The 22,523-nt window shown below is 44.5% G+C and overlaps 1 protein-coding gene across 40 annotated transcripts in view; it reads left to right on the top strand.

Annotated features, from left to right (window-relative positions):
• Positions 1 to 22,523, top strand: part of TTC23 (tetratricopeptide repeat domain 23) — a 111,160-nt gene that overhangs the window by 81,455 nt on the left and 7,182 nt on the right. For 24 of the 40 annotated variants that reach the window (XR_010151553.1, XR_010151548.1, XR_010151547.1 and 21 more), the window contains 2 exons: positions 3,990 to 4,117; positions 9,608 to 9,757. Coding sequence is in view for 18 of the 40 variants with exons in the window: in XM_054667180.2 (XP_054523155.1) it covers positions 3,990 to 4,117; positions 9,608 to 9,757 (278 nt within the window). In the remaining 22 variants the exon portion in view is untranslated. Of the gene's footprint in view, positions 1 to 3,989; positions 4,118 to 9,607; positions 9,758 to 14,525; positions 14,620 to 22,523 lie in introns of all 40 variants that reach the window. The other 16 variants (XR_010151541.1, XR_010151540.1, XR_010151537.1 and 13 more) reach the window with 1 other exon arrangement.

Here is a 22,523-nt window from a genome sequence, read left to right as displayed (position 1 = left end):
TGCTTTTATAATCAATAAAATTAATGCCACTTCATCCTCAACATTTGCTGACATTAGATTATCAAAGTAGCCAAAGTTAATACTCAATTTGCACATTAAATCTGCAATGTTTTCTCGCATGGGTCAGCTATGAGGAAGAGAGGTAACATTTTCCATGTGGTAGATTTTCTCCCACCAAGACAAAACCTTCTGAGGAGTGCTTCAGAAATGCATCTGCTGGTCTGGCTGGGGACAGGCCCCATTGAAAGAGAGGGTTACAAGAATCCAGTTCAATTGATTTCTGCCTAACTGCAGACGCCAGGGCCAGCTGGCACTGAGTGCAATTCCTGCTCCTGTCTGGCAACTGCCTAGAATCTACATGGAGTAAATCATGCAGATGAACATAACTTGTTTCAGACCTAAGCTTTCTTTAGGTTGACTAGATTTGGTAGACATATTTCCAAAGTGTTTACGTCTCTCCTTTCTAACACAGATCCTATGGAATGTAATTAGATCATTTCTTAAGACCCAGGATTCTCATTGTGAATTTCAGGCATGTTCTCAGAGCTCTTGAGGTGTACAGGGCTGTTTATCTGCAAAGGATGCTAGACTTCTGTGTCTTTTGATTGCTCTGTGTGTTTTCATGTTTCTGTCCTCTCAATGTCCATTTCTGTCCTCTCAATGTCCATTTCTGTCACTTGTTGCTTCCAGTCTGCCTGCTATTTCAGCCTAGTATGGGGACCCATAGCCACAATTATCAAAACTGTCCCTAAAATTAAAATCGTCAACATTTACTGAGCACCAACTGTATGTCAGTCCTGTTATCATTTATTCATATGCATTAATCTGTTTACTCCTTATATCTCCTTATAAGGGAGTTATTAATATAATGGTCCCCTTTTCCAGATGGGGAACACAGCAAGGCACACAGCTGTAAGGGGCAGAGCCAGAACCTGGGCCTAGATAACGCAAGCCCAGAGCCTGCTCTCTTTCCCATTCACCCTGCTGCCTCCAAGAAGCAGCACACTTTACAGGGGCTGATTGGATTTTTGATCCTCGTGTGTTCTAGAGAGCTGTACCTGAAGATCATGGAGGCCACTTGGGAAGCACCTGGCATTACCGTCACAGAATGAGAAAAATAAATCCAAATCAATTCATTGGAAAAGATAATGAAACAGATAAAACACTAGCTGGCCTAATCAAGAAAACAGAGAGGAAGTACAAATGCAAAACTAGAAATGATAGAAGGGAATAACCAAATATTGAGGAAATTTCTAAAAGCAAAAGATAATGGTTTGTACAGTGCTCCATAATAAATATGATATTTCCAAGTGGAAATGTCAAGTAGACCACTGTACATACGGGTCATAATCTTCCCCAACAGACTGTATGTGCTTGTCGTGTGTCACCATGAAGCTATCTTCAACAGGTGCTTCTGTGGGAGTCCCACGTCTCTTCGGGGAGGAAGCCTTCGCATTTTCCTCTTGTAGGGTAGGGGCAGTAAACTTATGCACATGGGCCAAATTTGCTCACCACCTGTTTTTGTAAATAAAGTTTTATTGGAACATGGTTATGCTCATTCATTTATGTATTGTCTACGGCTGCTTTCATGCTACAACAGCAGAGTTGAATAGCAACAATGGAGATCATACAGCCTGCAAAGCCTAAAATATTTACCATCCTGTCCTTTACAGAATAAGTTTGCCAACCCCTGTGCTAGAGCCCTGTGATTTTTCCAGTTTCAGACTAGTTTCTGTGCTGGTTTCTTGGTTCAGGATTTCTAGACCAAGTAGGTGGTACACATTCAGACTACATATATGCTTATTTCAGGTATTCTTTTTCTAGTCAGAACCTCTGGATAGACACCCTTAATTCCACACCTGGAACCAGTGCAATTGTTCTTATCTTCATTTTAGAGATTCCTGGCTGTCTTAGTGTTTGGGAAGCTGTAACAAAACACCATAGACTAAGTGGCTTATAAACCACAGAAGTGTATTTCTCACAGTTCTGAAGTCTGGAAAGTCCCAGATCAAGGCTCTGGTAGATTTGGTGCCTGACCTGCTTCCTGGTTCATAGACAGCTATCTTTTCACTGTGTCCTCACAGGGTGGAAGGAGTGAGGAAACTCTCTGATGGTGTATTTTATAAGGACACTAATCCCATTCATGAGGGTGCCATCCTCATGACTTAATTACCTCTGAAAGGCCCTGCCTCTGAATATCATCACCATGGGGGTTAGATTTCAACACATGAATTTGAGGGGGACATAAATATTCAGACTATAGCACTGGCTGTATTCATTTTATTTCCTGCATAACAAATTTGTTTACTCACCCATTTATTACCTTGCAGTTCTGTAGGTTAGAAGTCTGGTGTGGTAAGGCGTGCTTCTCTGCTCAGACTGAAATTGCATTGTTGGCCAGCTCCACTCTCAACTGGAGGTTGGGGTGCTTTCTGAAGCTCGTTCCTGTTATGAGCACAGTTCAGTTCCTTGCAGCTGTAGGACTGAAGTCCCTGTTTTCTGGAGAGCTGGTGGCCAGTGACCCCTCTCAGCTCCCGTAGGCTACTCTTGCTCAGGTCCTTCCACTATATCCCTCTCCATCTCAGCAGCAGGCAAAATCCTTCTCATCAAATCTCTGTCATGCTTTCCATAAATATGACTTCCTTTTCTGCTACCAGCCAGAGAAAACTCTGCTTTTAAAGGGCTCTTGTGATTAAGTCTGGCCCAGGGGATAATCTTTCTGGTTTTGTTTTTTGTTGTTGTTGTTTTGTTTGTTTGTTTTTTTGTTTGTTTTTTGAGACAGGGTCTTGGCTCTGTTACCCAGGCTGGAATACAGTGGTATGATCACAGCTCACTGAAGCCTCAACCTCCTGGGCTCAAACAGTCCTCCCACTTCAGCCTCCCAAGTAGCTGGGACAACAGGTGCACATCATCACATCTGGCTAATTTTTTTTTTGTATTGTTTATTTTTTGTTTCGCCATGTTGACCAAGCTGGTCTTGAGCTTCCAGGCTCAAGCGATCCTCCCACCTTGGCCTCCCAAAGTGCTGGGATTACAGGTGTGAGCCACCACCCCCGGCCATAATCTCGTTTTCTTCAAGTCAGCTGTACCCTATAACATAAGCTCATCTCAGGAGAACTATATCTTCATACTCACAAGTTCCATCCATAACCACAGGGGAGGGACTACACAAAGGCAAGGGCCACGGGTCACCTTAGAATTCTGCTGGCCACACCAGCTTTTTGCAGGGAGTCCTATTCAGCTTTCCACCGCAAATGAGCCTCAGGCTTCATCCCTAGTCCTGCTCAGGCTTAGAAAACCCCAGTACTAGTAGATGAACCTTTTTTCTAATATGCTCACGGGCCATTCAACCTCAGCTCCCGCTCACTTCTCTGGCTTTTAGTTCTCTCGTCATTTTCCATACCTGAGGTTTTCTTTTTCTTGCATTCAAGATTGGCATGCATTTAAAAATATTTGTGTTATATTATAACCAGTATGTTGAAGTATTTGGAATGATTGGGGTTTTGAATGATTTCTTCCCTCAGCGGCATGTCAGCAATATTTTCCAGATTTTTCATGTTTTAGAAATATGTACCAAGATTATACTCCAAATCCATCAAAATAAGTGAACTTTCAGAGTCCTACCCTCAGTAAAGTCATAGTTACCCTATAACTAAAGTTATAGGAAGAATTAGTGGTTGATCAACCTGAAAACTTACCAGTGTGTTCAGATGTGGGCCATAGTTTCTTCTTTTGCAGTAACTTTTCTTTATGTATCACTGGGAAAGCTAGATGTATGAAAATTAAAGAAAGTAAATTACGGTATCCTTCAAGACCTAAATCCTTTCTAATGAAACAGGCAGATTAATGGGCAAAGGACAGTCTTAACTGTTTTTTCTTGTCCCAATACCTCTTTCCAAATAGCTCAACACTGCTAACAGTATATTTATTCTGTTTCCATTTCAAATCTGTGAGCAGTTTTCAAAGTTATAATAAATGCTTTTCTTCAGATGTAGCTGAGCAGTATTTTCAAGAGAGCATGGCTCATCTTAAGGATTCTGAAGGGATGGGAAGAACCAAATTTCTTTCAATTCAAGATGAATTTTGCCATTTTCTGCAAATGACTGGACAAAAAGAGGTAAGTGAGTTTGGATCACAATTGTCTAGTTATTCACAATTGATATCCAAAGGGCAACTCCTTTACTCTGCAAGCATCCATTAAGCACCTACTGTGTGCAAAGCATGTGCCAGTCTCTAGAGGGACACATAAATAAGGCTAGGGCTCCTTTGGGGCAGCTTCCAGAGATACTTGCTCTTAGAAGCTGGGAGACTTTATGAGAATATAGATTGTCATGCCCACCTACAAAAGATCCTAAAGAAATAGTGGACAGGCCCTGCTTATTGAAGTCCTGCAGATCTGGCTGGAATAGTGTGGCAGTTAGTGTGTCTAATCCCTCTCTCCTCAGTTTGGGTAATGAATGGAATTTGCATGTCTAAGGAAAACTATACGGTGCAGAAGTTACAGCTCAGTTGTTTAGTATTGAGTCGTACAAGCATGATTTACATGGCTTATAAAAATAGAACAAGACCCAGACCTTATATTCATTGGTAATTAAACCCTTGGGAACGTATTCCTTGCAAAGCCTAACATACCATTGCTTTATTTTTTTATATATGTGTGTGTGTGTATACATATTAATATATATATATACAATCGCCCACAGATACTGAGGAACAATTATATATATATGTGTGCATATATATGTATATATGTATGTGTGCATATATGCCCACACCCTCTTCTCAGCGCACCTAAGTCCTGTTTACTTTTCACTCCTCTCCGTTAAGCTTTTTTTTTTTTTTTTTTTTTTTTTTTTTTTTTTTTTTTTGAGACAGAGTCTTGCTCTGTCACCCAAGCTGGAGTGCAGTGGTGCAATCTCGGCTCACTGCAACCTCCGCCTCCTGGGTTCAAGCAGTTTTCTGCCTCAGCCCCCCGAGTAGCTGGGATTACAGGCCCCCGCCACCATGCCCAGCTAATTTTTTTGTATTTTTAGTAGAGATGGGGTTTCACCATTTGGCTAGGCTGATCTTGAACTCCTGACCCCGTGATCCGCCCGCCTCAGCCTCCCAAAGTGCTGGGATTACAGGCGTGAGCCACTGCGCCCGGCCTCTGTTAAGCTTTTCTTATCAGAGGTTAATGCCATCTCAATTTCCTAGAAAACCATACATACATACATATATACACACTCACACACATATATATATAGTTGTTCCTCAGTATCTGTGGGGGATTGGTTCCAGAGCCCCCAAGGATATCAAACTCCAAGGATGCTCAAGCCCTTGTACAAAATGGTGTCACATTTGTATATAACCTAGACAAAGCCTCCTGAATACTTTATATCATCTCTAGATTGCTTATAATACCTAATACAATGTAAATGCTATGGTAGTAGTTGTTACACTGTATTTTTTATTTGTATTGTTTTTATTGTTGTATTGTTATTTTTATTGTTTTTTCCCATATAATTTTTGATCTATGGATATGGAGGGCTGACTATGTATTTTTTTCAACTCTAACCTATCATGGCAAATCTTGGAAATGAAAAACTTTATTTCCCTTACCGTCTGTAGACCTCCTCCCCCACAGCTCTTTTCTCATCCTTAATCCCCCCTCCACCCCCGCCTTCTGTCAGCTAGGGAACACGGGCTTTTATGCTGATATACCTATGTTTCTCAGGCCAAAGTAGGGCCACAATCACCAGGACAAATTGGAGTTTCAGGATGTTTCTCAGTCACCCAACCCCAGGGAGAGAGAGGGGCCTTCCAGGGGCCTCAGATTCCCTCCCCATTCCCCCCTCACATCTCTAGAAGACTTAAGGGGAGTGCTCAGGTCAGAATAATGGGGTAGGTTTGCCCCCTCATGCCCCACTCCATCTAGTTCCTCAGCCATTTTTTCCTCCAAAATAGATCTTGAATGCATCCATTGTTTTCCATCTTTAGTCCTGCCACTCATCATCTCTTGCCTGGACCGCTCTAACAAGTTCCTATCTCTCAGCTGCTTTTTCCATGCTTGCCCTCTTCTAATCCACTCAGAATAAGGAAGCCATGGTGATGTTTCCAAAAAGCAGATCTGACCACTGAACACTCACTTGTAAAAGCCAGTCCACTGGCTCCCCGATGCCCTCAGGATAAACCAGAATCCTGACATGGCCCATAGTACCGTCCACGACCTGGACTCCACTGACATTTCCAGGCTCATTTTTGCCTCCTCTCCCTGATCCATGTTCCTGCCACACTGGCCTTTTCTAATTCCCACTTCCGGGCAGTGCCAGCTTCTGTTTCCTCCTCCTGGAAGGCCCTTCCTCATTCATCTCCAGGCCAATGCTAACCCATTCTTCATTTCTTACCAGCTTCTCTGATTCCTCTCCCCAGGCTTCATTAGACACTCCCCATTATTCTTCCTTAGAGAATCCATTTGATGTCATCAAATATTTGTAAGTATATATTCATGTGGATATTTAACATCTATCTTGCAACTAGACTGAACCTGTGAAAGCAGAGACCCTCTTGCCTGTGGTGAGGAGTGATGAGCAGAGAGGTGGATGCATGTTTGGCCACAGGCCAGCTGACTGTTCTGACTCCTGTGGGCCATGCATCAGTTCCCCTGTACTGCCTGGCTTCCCACCATAGTGTCTTGCTGAGTCAGCCAATGCTCAGTGTCACTGATGCTATGCCTCACTGCCCTTGCCCAAGTCACCCAGATCAGTGGTGATCAAAAGATGCACCTCACTCTCCTAAGCTGCCCTCGAAGATTTTAGCAAACTGGCTCTTTTCATTCTAGGGCCACTGCCAGCCCATCCAATGCCCTTATCATAATAGAAAAATCTGCCCCTTCCTCAGGTAGATACCGCCCATGTTGGAGGGGACCATAGGCTGGATTTCAGCCTTCCCCGTGCTCCTGCCAGGCACCCTTGTGTGTGGCACCACCTGCCCAGCCAAACATGGCAGCCTCATGCTGTTCTCACCATTTGGTTGCAAACCTCTCACTGTGGGTTCTAGCAGGTGTTGGCCAACAAGGGCCGGGCCCAGGGACAGTCCCGGAGCCAAGAATGGGGCTGTGCTCAGGCCATCCCAGGTGTTCCCACAGCACATGGCCATGGGCACTGTGGAACATGATATTTGAGGGATGAAATGCCTTTTAAGGTAAGATGTAAGTGAAGGTCACTCTGCCACAGGTTAAGCTACTCTGTGAGGGTTTGTCTTCTAGTTGTGCCACTCTTTTGCTCAAGAATCTTCTGTGACTTCCTCAGCCTGGCCACTCACTGGCCCTCAACAGGCCATGTGTTCCTCCTGTGCTCCCAGTGGCCCATACCCTCTTCTCATCCCACCTAAGTCCTCTTTACTCTTCACTCCTCTCTGTTAAGCTTTTCCTAGCAGAGGTTGATACTATCTCAGTTTCCTAGAAACCCATGCCATTTAACTTCCTTCACATCTCCCCGTTTCCGCAGTCAGGCTGTAGGCGGCATCCAAAGCTTTATCTGGGAAAGGGAGTCTCCCCGGGTCTTCTCCCCATCACTGGCTCCTCTTAAGCCTGACAGTGATATTTTCCCACAGAAATATCACCAAACCCAGCACTCTCAGCAGTCCAAGTCCTTGCTCTCAGAACTTGGGAGATGTGATGGGCTTTACCCTCAGGCAAGTCTAGATTTAAATTCTAGTCCCTCATGTACCTCAGTGGGGCCCCACTGCTGAGTTACATAATCACTCTGCCTCTACAGAGATTCCTCTTTCACCTGAGAAATTTATTTCTGCCTCATCAGCACCTGTGATGTGGTTCCCCTACCCCGGCCCTAGCCCCTAACTTGTATTATTGCCAACAAAAGGATTAAACGCCCTCCTTGTCCTTCTGTTTGTGGAGCACTTTTGGGACCCCTTTGGGGCTGTGTCATGAGGAAGCTCCCATGGTCCCTGCTGTATTTGCCAGTTAAATTCAGCATCCTTGCTCTGCAGCTGATGTCGTGCCTTCATGTGGAAGATCCTGGAAGAATTTCTGGAGAAAGTATGGAGGATTGACATACTTTAACAGGGTTTCCCCCCTGCATATTTTGGTGTCTGAAGAAGCTAATATCAGGAAATACTGTGTCCTGACCAATTCATATTTTTTATTCCATGTTAGTATAAATAAATTGGATAAACCAAACAAAATGTCATGTCATGTTGGAATGTTTACTTTCAGTTTCCTAAACGATTTCCTATGAGAATAGCAAAGCCTGGAGTGTGTTCAGGATGTTCTATACATAGATAATTTGCCCAGGAATGCTGTATTTTCACTTCTGTAAGAATAGCATTGTGGACAGAGGGAGAAAAGCATGGGACTAAAATGTATGAAAATTAGGCTGGGCATTGTGGCTCGCACCTGTAATCCCAGCACTTTGGGACGCCAAGGTGGGTGGATCACTTGAGGTCAGGAGTTCAAGACCAGTCTGGCCAACATGGTGAAACCCTGTCTCTACTAAAAATACAAAAATTAGCTGGGTATGCTGGTGGGCGCCTGCAATCCCAGCTACTTGGGAGAATGAGGCAGGAGAATTGCTTGAACCTGGGAGGCAGAGGTTGCAGGGAGCTGAGATCATGCCACTGCACTCCAGGCTGGTAGACAAAGAGAGACTGTCTAAAAAAAAAAAAAAAACCTCCAGATTTCCACCTGCTGTTGTAAAATGGAAGATCTGCTGAGACGGTGAGACGGATTTAAAAAAGAAAAAAAAAAGGTATGAAGATCACTGGCTGGATTCAGATCCTAGCACCACCACAGCTGAGCCCTCTGACTCTGAGCAAGTTTCTTAACTGCCGTGCCTGTTTCCTCCTCTGCCTAATGAGGATTAAAATTTTACCCATCTCAAGAAGACAGCAAAAATTAAATGAGACCCACACAATTGTGTGTGTTCAGCACAATTAGTGACATGTGAGGACTGATCCATGTCAGCTTTTGTTCTTACTACTCAACTGAAATGGATTCCTGTAATGGCTGAGTGGGTTTATTTTGCCAGGTGTCGTTTACCTGGTTTATTTTGCCAGGTGTCCTCTCTCTTCATAGTTTACACCTTTCCTCACATTCGTGTTGTTTCCTGACTCTTGTTCAACCAGAGGTGATATGATTTGGCTGTGTCCCCACCCAAATCTCGTCTTGAATTATAGTTCCTATAATACCCATGTGTCCTGGTGGGGACCCTGTGGGAGGTGATTGAACCATGGGTGCGGTTACCCCCATGCCATTCTTGCGATAGTGACTGAATTCTCACAAGATCTGATGGTTTTATAAGGGGCTTTGCCCCCTTTGCTCAGCACTTCTCTCTCCTGCTGCCCTATGAAAGAGGTGCCCTCTGCCATGATTGTAAGTTTTCTGAGGCCTCCCCACCCATGTGGAACTGTGAGTCAATTAAACTTCTTGACTTTATAAATTACCCAGTCTCAGGTATCTCTTCATAGCAGCATGAGAACGGACTAATACAAGAGGAGAACAGGCTCAGCTCGTGAGACTACCACACCCATGTGAAAATATACAAGTTGTGTAATGATCCTAATCAGCCTTTGAGCTTGTTAACCAGATAGCTTTTTGTTCCTTTCACAGAGAGCAACCTCGATCCTGAGAGAGTCCCTGGAAGCCAAAGTGGAAGCATTTGGCGATTTCAGTCCCGAGGTGGCAGAGACATACCGGCTCCTGGGAAGAGCAGACCTGGCGCAGGGGAACCACAGTGGGGCCCACAAGAAACTGAAGAAGGTAAAGCTGGAACCGGTACTAACACGAGACTAGGCTCTCCCTCCCCTCTCCAAGGTCAATTTCTCTCCCTTGTGGTGGTTCTTTTAAATCAAACTTTAGAAGTGGCTTGTTTAGATAGGATGACATCACTTTTGTGGTAGATCTAACCTGATACTTTTTGGGTAAAAGACATAGTAAGCCTCTTAGACATACATATTTTTTAAATGAATTATCAATTTTTACTATGCAAATATTTTTAATTTTTTACGTAGTACAATTGATCAGTCCTTTATGTTTGCGGTGCTCTCTCTATACTGAGTTTATAGAGGAATTCTCTTACACTTTCTTCAATTGTCATTCTTCTTTAAATTTGGAGTTTATTCGTGTGGATGGCATGAGGAATGGATCTAATCTTACCTTTTTTCCAAATGGCCACCCAGTTGTCCAGCACCATTTAATTAGAGAGCCCATCTGTGCTCCAGTGACTTCAGATAACACCTTCATCATATACTGATTTTCCTTATGGACTTAAGTCTATTTCTAGAGTTGTCTTCTCTTCCACTAGTCTTTCTGTTTATTCATATGTCAATATTTCCATTTTAATTACAGAGATTTTATAGAATGATTTAATATATGATAGGAGTAGACACCCCTTATGGCTTTTCTTTTACTAGAATATCAGGTGTTCTAGCTATTCTTCCATGTTTATTTTTCTACATGAATTTTTGTATCAATTTGTCTAACTCCATAAAGAGCTTACTAGTATTTTTATTGCATTATTTATAAATAAATCTTGTGAGAATTGACAACTTTGTGATATTGAGTTTTCCTATCCAAGAACAAGGGGTATCTTTCCATTTCTTCATGCCTACTTTTATATCTTTCAGGCACGTCCAAAAGCGTTCTTCATATAGGTTTTGTATGTTTCTTATTAAGTTTAATTCTAACCATTTGATCTTCGTTATTACTATTATAAATGGAGATTTATCTACTGTTATATCTTTTGATTTTTTTAATATATGAACCCAGTTGGTTTCTCTGTGTAAATTTTATATCCTGCTAATTGCTTAATTCTTTTATTGCTTGAGTTAATTCAATCATTGAGTCTCCCAGGTTTTGGGGGTATTCTATTACATTATCTGCAAATAGACTTAGTTTTACTTTATGCTTTCCAGTTCTTATGCCTCCAATTTATTTCTTTTGTCTAACTGCATTGGCTTATACCTCCAATATAATAATAAACAGTAGTGGAGATAATGGGCATCCTTGCCATGTTCCTGATCTTAGTGTAAATGCCTCTAGTGATTCTCTATTTAATAGATGCTGGTTTTAGAACTAAGGTTTATATATTTTATCATGTTAAGAAAGTATCCATCAATTTCTATTATCGTGAGTGCTTTTTTAATTAGAACTAAATGTGGAATTTTACCAAAGGCTTTTTCAGCATCAGTGGAGATTATCAGATGGTTCTTCTTAGATCATTTAAATAAATCACAATAAATAAATTTATTTCACACTACCAGAGATTGGGTAATTTATAAAGAAAATAAATTTATTTATTTTAATTCTGGAGCCTGGGAAGTCCAAGATCCAGGGGCTGGCATTTGGCAGGGGCCTTCCTGCTGCATCATCCCCTGGCAGAAAGCGAAAGGAAATGAGAGAGCAAAAGGGAGAGAGAGAAAAGGAGGCCAAACTCAGCCTTTCATAACCAAACCACTCCCAAGATAACAGCATTAATCTATGCATGAGGGCAGAGTCCTCATGGCCTAATCCACTCTCATTAGGCTGCATCTCTCAACGGTGTTGCATTTTGGATTAAGTTTCCAACACATGCTTTTTGGGAGGCACATTCAAACCATAGCAGATGTTGATTCTGTGTGCTAACATTTATTTTAGGATTTTTGTGTCAATATTTGTATGTATTATTTGTTTAAGGATCAATGTTATATTTGCTTATAAAAATAATTTGGAAGTTTACCTTATCTTTCATGCACTGAAAGAATTTATGCAGCATTGAAACTCTGCATTCTTTGGAGGTTTATGTCTTCTGTGACATCCTTTAGACCTGGTGCTTCTTTTGTAGGGAAATTCCTTGACAATTTTCTCTATTTCTTTTACAAAAAGTGGTCTGTTGAAGCTTTCTGTCCCTAATGGGGTCATTTTGGCAAACCGTATTTTTCTAGATAATTATCCATTTCACTTATATTTTCAGATTTATTTGCATGGAGATTTGAAAAGTGGTCTCAGGAATTTTAAATCTTTCTACTTTTTAACAGTTATTTTCCCATTATAATTTCTTAGTTTTATATTTGGGTTTTCTCCCGTTTTCCTTGACTTAGTTTGTCTATTGTGTTAATTTTTTCAAAGAGCCAGGACTTTAATCCCATAAATCCTATTCTCTACTTCCTTAATTTCTGATTTTATCTTTATTATTTCTGTCCTTGTACCTTATTTTGTTTTGCTCTGTTGAAATTTTTTTCTGTGTTTATGAGTTGGGAATTTAATTCATTTGTTTTCATTTTATTAATCTGTTTATGAATATGAAATTTTCTCTTATTGTTCTAAATGTATCTCATAAGTTACATCATATGTTTTCATTACATTAATTAGTTTCAAAATGGGGAAAACCTGGGAAACCCTAAGTAACATAATTAATCAAACCAAAAGAATTAACTAGTTCTGAGGGGCTATCCTATAAATCAAGTATTTTTCTCTTATGATTTTTCTGATTCTGCTGCAAAAGACAGTAGATTTGGTAACACGTGTGACACCTCTTTGTTAATGAGATGACACGTATCTGCTATCAGTTAGGTAGCAAATAGTTACTTGGCACCTTCAATAGGCCAGTCATGTGCTAGCCAGACCTGGGGAAAACAGTGACCAAGACAAATATGAACCTTGTCTTTGTGAGTTCCCAGTCTAGCCAGGAAGAAATATATTAAATCAATCATTTTTAATAATTTAAACATTACCCATATGCCAAAGACATTTTAGTGAGGGAGAGGTGAGACGGAAGCTGAGGGTGGCAGGTTCCCTGCGTTGGCCCATGTGTCACCTCCATATAGTAAGAGCCAGTGCTGGCCAGGCACAGTGGCTCATGCCTATAATCCTAGAACTTTGGGAGGCCAAGGAAGGCAGACCACTTGAGACCAGGAGTTCGAGACCAGCTTGGCCAACACAGCGAAACCCTGTCTCTACTAAAAATACAAATAATTAGCTGGGCATGGTGGCACACGCCTGTAATGCCAGCTACTCAGGAGGCTGAGGTGGGAGGATCGCTTGAACCTAGGAGGCAGAGGTTGTAGAGAGCTGAGATCATGCCACTGCACTCCACCCTGAGTGACAAAGTGAGACCCTGTAAAAAAAAGAGCCAGTGCTTTTTGAGTGGTTGTTACACCGGTGGCACCGTGTTAAGTGATTCGTGTATATTAACTCATTTAACCCCTACAGTAACCCTAAGAGGTGGTGTATTAGGCCATTCTTGCATTGCTATAAAGAAATACCTGAGGCCAGGTGTGGTGGTTCATGCCTGTAATCCCAGCACTTTGGAGGCTGAGCTGGGCAGATCACCTGAGGTCAGGAGTTAGAGACCAGCCTGGCCAACATGGCGAAACCCCATCTCTACTAAAAATACAAAAATTAGCTGCTGGCGCATACCTGTAATCTCAGCTATGTGGGGAGGCTGAGGCAGGAGAGTCGCTTGAACTCGGGAGGCAGAGGTTGCAGTGAGCCAAGATCATGCCACTGCACTCCAGCCTGGGGCACAGAGCAAGAAAGACTCCATCTCAAAAGAAAAAGAAAAAAAAAAAAGAAATACTTGAGACGGAGTAATTTATAAAGAAAAGAGGTTTAATTGGATTATGATTCTGCAGGCTGTACAAGCATGATGCTGGTATCTGCTCAGCTTCTGGGAAGGCCTCAGGGAGCTTTTACTTACGGCAGAAGGCAAAGTGGGAGAAGGCATGTCGCATGGGGAAAGCAGGAGCAAGAGAGAATGGGGAAGTGCCACATACTTTTAAACAGCCAGATCTCATGAGAACTCACTCACTATCGTGAGGACAGCACTAAGAGGATAGTGCTAAAACATTCATGAGAAATCCCCACCTGTAGGATCCAGTCACCTCCCACCAGGCCCCACCTCCAATACTGGGGATTATAATTCAACATGAGATTGGGGTGGGGATAAATATACAAACTATATCACTTGGGTACCTGTACTCTGTATTTTATAAAGAGGGAAAGTGAGGCTGAGAGAGACGTGTCTTGGCCTTGATCTCGTGGCTCAGAGTTGTTGGAGTGGAGATTTTTTGTATTTTTAGTAGAGATGGTTTCGCCATGTTGGCCAGGTGGTCGGCGTCGCACAGTGTATACTACAGGGCCATCTATTTCACATCCTGGAATTCCAAGACTTGTTTTTGAACAAGGGGTCCCTGAGCTTAAAAAATGTTTGGAAGCGAATGGCACAGTGGGGAGAATGCCAAGATTGGGACAGTAGGAGTCTTTGGGTTGTCACTGACAGAATACAATTGAAACTAGCTCAGGTATAAAGGGGCGTCTATTGTCTTGTGGTTCCAAATAAGGGCCAACAGCCAGTGATTCGCCGGCAGGATGCAGCTGAGCCTCAGCTAGACTCTCATGCCAGGAGGGCGCTCTCTGTCCAGGACTTCTCCTTGCTCCTCTCTGCACATCTTCCTCGTCTCTCATGGCAATGTCTTCCCTCAAGATGAAGATCAAGGCTGGCAACACTCCAGAGTTTTACTTTCTGTCCCTGTGCCTTTTCTTTTCTCAGCTTGAAAGACCTCAAAGACCTCAGGGAAAGACTGACGGGCCTGGCTTGAATCCAGGGCCCACGCCTGGCTCAGTCAGCCAAGGCCAGGAGAATGGTAAGCTATAAAAACATGGTGCTTCCAAGGTAACTGGGTGGCCTGGGGTGGAGGTGGCACAGGAAACACTATCCTATAGTCAGAAGACCTGGGACAGGGTTGCCAGCATCCCTCCCTGTTTTTGGCACATGTGCAATGAATACAATAGGAATGAAGTAGCCCCTTCCCTTAAAAATGTCCCAGACCAATGAGGGAGTTACAGACGGTAACCTCCCAAGTGCTCAGTTCCATGCGGCAGGTCCATACTGGGATCTACGGGAGTGAAGAGATTTAGGGAAAGTGTCCAGATAAGTAGCCCTGAAAAAAAAGAGTATAGGCTAAGAGAAACAGGAATTCCCAGGCTGGCGGGTTGGAAGAAGGACGCTCAGAGGCAGGACAGCAAAGTACATCTAAGGAACAAAAAGCAGTTGGAGCTGGCTGGCTGTAGGGTTGCTGGTGGGAGAGGCGCAGGGCAAATGCCTAAGACCAGGTTTGCCAGGTGAAGGGGCTGAGACCTGATCCTTTAAGCAAGGGTCCCAAACTATGGCCCACAGGCCAAATGCAGCCCTCCACCTGCTTTTGTGTGGCCCTCAAGTTAAACGTTTTTTACACCTGATCATTTGCAACCCATTTGATGATAGGGAACACTAACTTTGAACTTCAAGTAAGTGAAAGGTTATCCTCCCCCCAAAATGAATCTATTTTTCTCGTTAGTAGAACTATAGAACTATATTGCCCCCAAAAATGTGCTTCTTATTATATCTTGAATTTCATCAGAAGAAATTTGTGGAAATTTGTCTTCTCTCTTGTTATATAAGTGCTGCACCTACCTAGTAGCCTCAACTTTGTCTCTTGGACTATGACGTCTACAATATTTACCATATGGCCCTTTGCAGAAAATTTTTTGAGCCTTGCTCTAAGCAGCTGGGAGCTTGGAGGGAATGCGAATAAGCAGGGCACAACGGGTCTAGAGTTGTCCTTTGGAATTTTTTTTTAATCACTATGAGGATAGTGTTGAGGATGGAATGGAGTGGACCAAGAATGGAGACAAGAGGACGCAGTTTTCTTTGTCCTCCTTCCATCCCACAGTTTTAGGGATCAAATGAGATGAATTGAGTGAAGCTGTTCTAATGAGCACCGGAGACTGCCTACGTGCAGGCCATGCAGGCCGCTGGGAAGCTTTTCCAACCATCAGCACCTCTGCAGGAGAGAGGAAAACGCAGAGCCAAGGCGCTGCCTGCCACTGGGAATACCTGCTTTCCTTCCCCCTCCTCACTTATCCCATGAAGAAGGTAGATGACATCTGGAAAAACTCTTCCTAGGGTTCAGCACAGCCACTGCACCCCAGGCAGGGGAAGGACCTCAGAAGAGAGGAGGGTGGCAAATGATAAGAGAGATACACAGAAACTTGAGCAGGGCTGAACAGCACCACACAGACCTTCACACTGTCCCCGCTGGCTCCCGGTGGGACTGAACTGGTACCATGGGCCCCACCGTACACTCACTGCTGCCAGGTGTGGCTCATACATCATTCCTCATCTTCACAGCAACTCCGTAGGTCAGACCTGCATAGCTCTGTTAAACAGAGAAGGGGCCTGAGGCTCCCAGAAGTAAGCCAGTGGTCTGTGGGCAGGTTGCTCTTATATAAGGCCCGACTCTTTACTCTATGCCAGTGGCTCACCAAGTGTGCATCTTAAGCCCCTGCATCAGGGTCACCTTCTGAACCAGAGTCTCTGGGGCAGGGGCCAGGTGCCCAGGGTTCTACATGTTGGCCAGTTTCCCAGGCGGAGGCTGAGAATCACTGCTCTGGGCCACGCTGCCACCCTAGAGGCTAAAAATCAGCTCGGCTTCAAGAAACTCTAAGGGTGCATCACCCCAAAGCCTGTGGTAGAAGCTGGTGACCCCTTTTTCCTTTGGTTTGGCCTTGTTTACCATCAGTCCTGAAAACAATGGCATTGGCATCTTAAAGACACCTGTTTGCCAGGCTCCAAGAGAAACGATGGGCACTCGTATTTCTGAAGGTTGTGCACTGTGGTGCGTGCAGTTCTGATCTCCACTCCTCCACATGTACCTATGTGAGGACAGGCTGACTGCTCTGTGAATACCAGGGCACAAATGGGGACTTGAAACATGCTTTTCACATCTGCTGCTGACTGGAGTTTCTCAAATGCCATATTTAGCATTCAGCTCTGTGAAGCCAGCAGTTCCTAGAGCTAAGCACCGCCCGGCGACGGTGGCTCTCGTGTTTATCACAGCAGCAGCTGCCTCCCCTAAGTTTTCAACTCAGCAGCAGGAACCCACTGAACAGTGGCTTTTCCAGATGTACCCTCCTGCACTGAATGGTCCAGGCATGGACCCACAGGCCTGAAAAACAAAAAACAGGAAGGCCTGGGAAACAAGGCACACACACAGCAGGATTAAATCACCGAAAAGGAAACCGTATTATTGATCTGCCTTTTAAAGGCATCTGCCTGCAGGGGAAAATCACAGAATTCACTTGGCTCCAGATGGAAATTTCCACAGCAAAAGTTCACCTACTTGTACAACATAGAAACCTGATTGTATTCTGGAATGGTCATCGTCACCAACGTTTTCATCAGGTGAAAGGCTGCAGAAAGAATTCCTGAAGGCGGCTTCATAGATCAGGAGCATCTCAGGAGTATACTGAGCCCAAGAACACTGTGAAGTCGGATTTGGGTCCAGTCGTCATCTGGCCTCCGTATTAGGTACTATCTTCAGCAGGGTTCAGTCCACTGCCTCACGACTTTAGCTGTGGGCATTAAACATCTCCACACACAAAAAAATTGTATGTGACCCCTTTCTTCAAAAACTCAAAGCCCACTAAAATGAATCTTTTTATGAAAGGAGTTGGAACGTAGTTTTATTCAGAGGCTGTAGGCAAGAAAGCCAACGCTAAGAAGGTTTTTTTTTTTTTTTTTTTTTGGTACGGAGTCTCACTCTGTCACCCAGGCTGGAGTGCAGTGGTGCGATCTCGGCTCACTGCAACCTCCACCTCCCGGGTTCAAGCGATTCTCCTGCCTCAGCCTCCCGAGTAGTTTGGACTACAGGCATGTGCCACCATGCCTGGCTAACTTGTGTATTTTTAGTTGAGATGGGGTTTCACCATGCAGGCCAGGCTGGTCTCAAAATCCTGACCTCATGATCCGCCTGCCTCGGCCTCCCAAAGTGCTAGGCTTACAGGCGTGAGCCACCACGCCCGGCCGAGGAAGGTCTTATGTGGTCATAGGTCAAGACTGGAGAATAGGCTATTGAGTCCCTGCTATATTCCAGCCATTCCTCCAAGCAGGCCAATACACACAGCCTTCCTAGGGAAGGCCATACCTTATGTTAGAATCCATTCCCTGTAATTCCATCAGTGGCCCCCTTTGTTTTACTTTCCCTTTAGCATATTTGGTGTTTTCCTTGTTGTCCTGGATATACCAGGAATTCCGAGCCAAATTTGGAGTTCCCACAGAGCCACCACGCCACGCCACATTGTTTTCATGTGTAGAGCCTCATTTGTCCTTGATCCTGATTTTTATAATCATCTTTGACTAACCCATTGTTGGACTGCAACAGCCCACCTTTTTTAAGAGAAGGTCATAATGACATTAATTGCATATAAAAAGTCTTGTTCTTGGGTTGAGAAGTGTGCTTAAAGACTCTTCAAGCACTCGTGACTTGAAGATGTTTGTAAATCAGTTTATATGAGAATGAGAGCCAATTGTTGAAGGGGTCATGGTCATTCATTCTTATTTTGGTTAAGAATGAATTTGGAGGCTGGGCGCGGTGGCTCACGCCTGTAATCCCAGCACTTTGGGAGGCTGAGGCAGGAGGATCACGAGGTCAGGAGATTGAGACCATCCTGGCTAACAAAGTGAAACTCCATCTCAACTACAATACAAAAAATTAGCCGGGTGTGGTGGCGGGCGCCTGTAGTCCCAGCTAATCAGGAGGCTGAGGCAGGAGAATGGTGTGAACCTGGGAGGCGGAGCTTGCAGTGAGCCGAGATCGCGCCACTGCACTCCAGCCTGGGCGACAGAGCGAGACTCTGTCTCAAAAAAAAAAAAAAAAAAAAAAAGGAATGAATTTGGAGGCCCGGCGCTGTGGCTCACACCTATAATCCCAACACTTTGGGAGGCCGAGGCGGGTGGACCACCTGTCAAGAGTTCAGGACCAGACTGGCCAACATGGTGAAGCCCCATCTCTACTAAAAATACAAAAATTAGCCAGGTGTGGTGGTGGCATGCCTGTAATCCCAGCTACTTGGGAGGCTGAGGCAGGAGAATTGCTTGAACCTGGGAGGCAGAGGTTGCAGTGAGCCGTGACCACACCGCTGCACTCCAGCCTGGGAGACAGAGCGAGACTCCATCTCAAAAAACAAGAATGAGCGTGGAGCCCCCCTTGCCCACTATAGGCTGTGTGGTAATAAGAATTCCAGTTCTCCTGACCACAGGCCTCCCTGGCATCATCAGCTGTGGGGAAAAGGCACCCTCCTGAGGTTGGGCCCGCCCAGCTATGGCACCCAGGCACAGTGCCCCTCCATGTTTGCTATCCCTTGGAAAACACTTGATTTGTAGTGTACACAGACTGCCCACTGACAAGGCTACATTTGCTGTGGAAAAGCTCCTCAAACATCAGAACTCTGACCATGGCTTAGTGAGTGTACAGTGCCTCAGAGGGTCATCAACTGTCCCACAAGGTCTGGAGGGGTGCAGAACTGTGGGTCTGGACAGACCATCCTGGCCTGAGGCTCTCTAGCGGTTTTTCAGAGCTTCGCTGGAAACAGTGAGTTTATGGGTACATGGCCAGGGATGGAGGGAAAAGCAAAAGCTCCTATTACATAAATCTAGTGTAACTTTAAACAAGTTGAAAGAGCAATGGTCAGGGATGGCTGGTGTGGATAGCACAGACTCGGGAAGGACTAAACCAGATCGCTGAGCTGCATGTAATAGGGAAATTTGCCAAGAGAAGGCAGCTCAGAAGGCCCAGCTTTAAGAGTCTGCATCCCTTGCCTTGGCTGGCTTAGAAATAGGCAGATCCAGCTTTTATACAAAAAGCCTGCTCCACTTGAAAAAGAAACCATAATTTCTATGTGGGTACACAGCAGGATTTCTCTCAATAGCAAGTCCTGCCAATGCATTTATTTTCTAAATATTTGTATTGCAGTCGTTGTGGAGAAGGATGGTGGTACCTTGCTCCAGTACAGTAGCCAAGGGATGCAGCAAAGTCGTGGGGGAGTCGAGGGTTGTCGATAGGGACATTAGAACCCATGGGACTTGGCAACCTGGAGGTGAGGAGTGAGGGGGACAGCAAGGATGACATCCATGCCCCCAGGGCTGGCACCCAGGAGATACTCAGGGAGAGCTTTCTGAAAGAGTCCGCTCTGAGGAGTTGTGCGGGTGGCAGTGGCTGGACCTCACCCCCTTTCTCCTTCATCTCCCATTTCCCTGCAAAGCCCAGGATCCCCCTTCCCACCTTCCCTGTGTTTCTCTCATGAGAGGCTCCCTACCCACCCACCAGTGCCTCAGTCCTCCGGTCATAGGATCAGTGTCCCTTCAAGTAAGGGAGCTGCAGGGCTGTGTGAGAGGGACAGACAGAGACAGAAAGAGAGAGAGACAGAGACAGAGAGAGAGACAGAGACTGAGAGAAAGAGGATGCAGGGGTGTGGTCTCTCAAACACTCGGAATTCCTTCTCCCTGTGAGCCCACCACCACCACCACCACTTCCCCCCATCCCCACCACCTCCCTCCATCCCCATCCTGCCCTGTTCTTCACCTGCCGACTCCCCAGTGCTCAGGTGTCACTCCAGTGTCACCTCCTCACATAGGCCTCTGCTGGCCCAGCTACCCTGGATCGACCACCACCAAGGCCCTCCGGTATTCATTCATAGCCCCGTCGTCTTCTTTTTTCTTTTGTAGCTCTTATCACAAGTTGTTGACACGTTTATTTATGTATTTTAAAAATATCTTTCTCCGCTACTCCATTAGAAGCCCCCTGAGAGCAAGGCTCACTTCTGCCCATTCTCCACTCCATCCCCGAAGTAGCCACAGGGTTGGCGTGTTGCTGGTGTTCAGCAGACACCTGCTTCAGGAAGTGGCGAATGTGGACAAAGACGTGGGTCCAGCCAGGATGAGGCTGGTATCTGGGTGGCTCAGAAAAACCACCCACTACCCCTGACTGTGTTTCTGTAGGGGAAGCCTGTCTGATGAATTACGTTTTGGTTTATTCCTTCAATTCCCCCAAGTTAGTCATTTCTGCCTGCCTTGTAATGGTTGGTAAATGAAAGCATACTTGTATTTCTTGAAAGATTTATCACATTTCACGCTTCCAAGTAGTAAGGCTTCCGAAGTCATCTTTTCTCTTAGTATCAGCCTTGAGAACTGACATGAAAACAGAAGCACAATTTTCAAGTTTCTGAGTAATTTCTCCCCCGTGGACGTAATCTGGCATTGGATAATGTGTGTTAAGAAGAGTAGTGATTTCAGATCCTCAGCATTAGAGCAATTTTTTAAAATTTACCTTTCTTTAGCTTTTTCATTTCATGTAAGTACAAAATACAAGTAATAGCTTGACGAGCCTGGCTTGGAATCTTACCAGAAATGAATAGTATGCTTTTCTCAATTTTCTGTTATGGAGTCACAGAGCCTTGTAACTTAAATGACCCTCTAGCTGCAGTCCTTGCTGCACTGTCTCCATTAATAAATAGGATGTGTTCCATCAGTACCTTCATCATCTGAAATTCCTCAATAGATGTTATGATGCAATTCTGGGACCTTAGGCAGGAGGTTAAGGGAGGAAGGGAGACACCACCAATCTACTTCTGCAGGATGCTGCTATGAAAATGGCCCTGAGTAACAGCTGCACATTTTCACAGATCCCCCTGAAACAGAAAATATTCTTCCTGAGTTTGGGTATTGAATTACTGTGGGTTTTTAAATGAGAGTATACCGAGTCACCTAACCCTGATCCCATAGCTGCCACTGAGCCACCCCTCTGTCCACACTGGGAAGGGTGTTAGCGCAAAGCCACCACAGCTAGGAGGATGGCTAACTGACGGCACCTATCCCAGCTTTCTTGGCTCCTGGGCTCCTTAGACTCCTAGCTTTCAAACCTCAAGGTCATGTCAAAAAGAATTCTGAAAGTTTGCATCAAATGCTTAAGATTGTCTCTCAACTACCCCAGCTTTCCGAATGAGTCCTAAGAGTAAGCAGCAAATAGTGAACGGCAGTCTTTCTCCTGTTGAAGGCTGGACTGTAATTTCGAGGGTTTTTAACACCACACACCCAGTGGAACTTCTCTAGCAGAGGTTTTAGTAACTGATGAGCCACTGGAGCCCTAGGGTCCAACTGTGTCTTAAGGAGTCTACAGGCTCCATGTAAGAATCTCCGCAGCTTACGTGTTTGTCCTATTTAATCACTCACTTAGCAACTGCTGCATCGGCTTGTGTGCCAGGGGTTGTGCAAGGCCCTGGAACACAGTGGTGAGCAGGACAAACATGGCCCCATTTAGGGACAGCCTGCAGGCTGGTATAAAAGCAGACATTCCCTTTTGTCTTCCTGCAAGGGAAAGAAAAGCTCCCTGTTTGGTATTTAAGGAATAATAGAAACACAAGTGACTTCTCACAACCCTGCATATAAAATCAAAGAGAATAAGAGCAATGTAATGAATGGCTCCTAAAATTCATCTGGACACTCAGGAGTTCAGTTTATTGTTCACTTTAAAGAAAAGTGAGAAACACCCCTTAGTGGCTGATTTCAAGGAGCAGCATATCTGCCTCTCAGAAGAATCTGGGGAGCACAGAATACCTTTATCTCAGAAGAATCTGGGGAGCACAGAATACCTTTATCTCAGAAGAATCTGGGGAGCACAGAATACCTTTATCTCAGAAGAATCTGGGGAGCACAGAATACCTTTATTTATGG

The sequence above is a fragment of the Pan troglodytes genome, chromosome 16, assembly GCF_028858775.2.
Source record: "Pan troglodytes isolate AG18354 chromosome 16, NHGRI_mPanTro3-v2.0_pri, whole genome shotgun sequence".
NCBI lineage: Eukaryota > Metazoa > Chordata > Mammalia > Primates > Hominidae > Pan > Pan troglodytes.
This window is presented reverse-complemented; position numbering and strand designations above follow the sequence as displayed.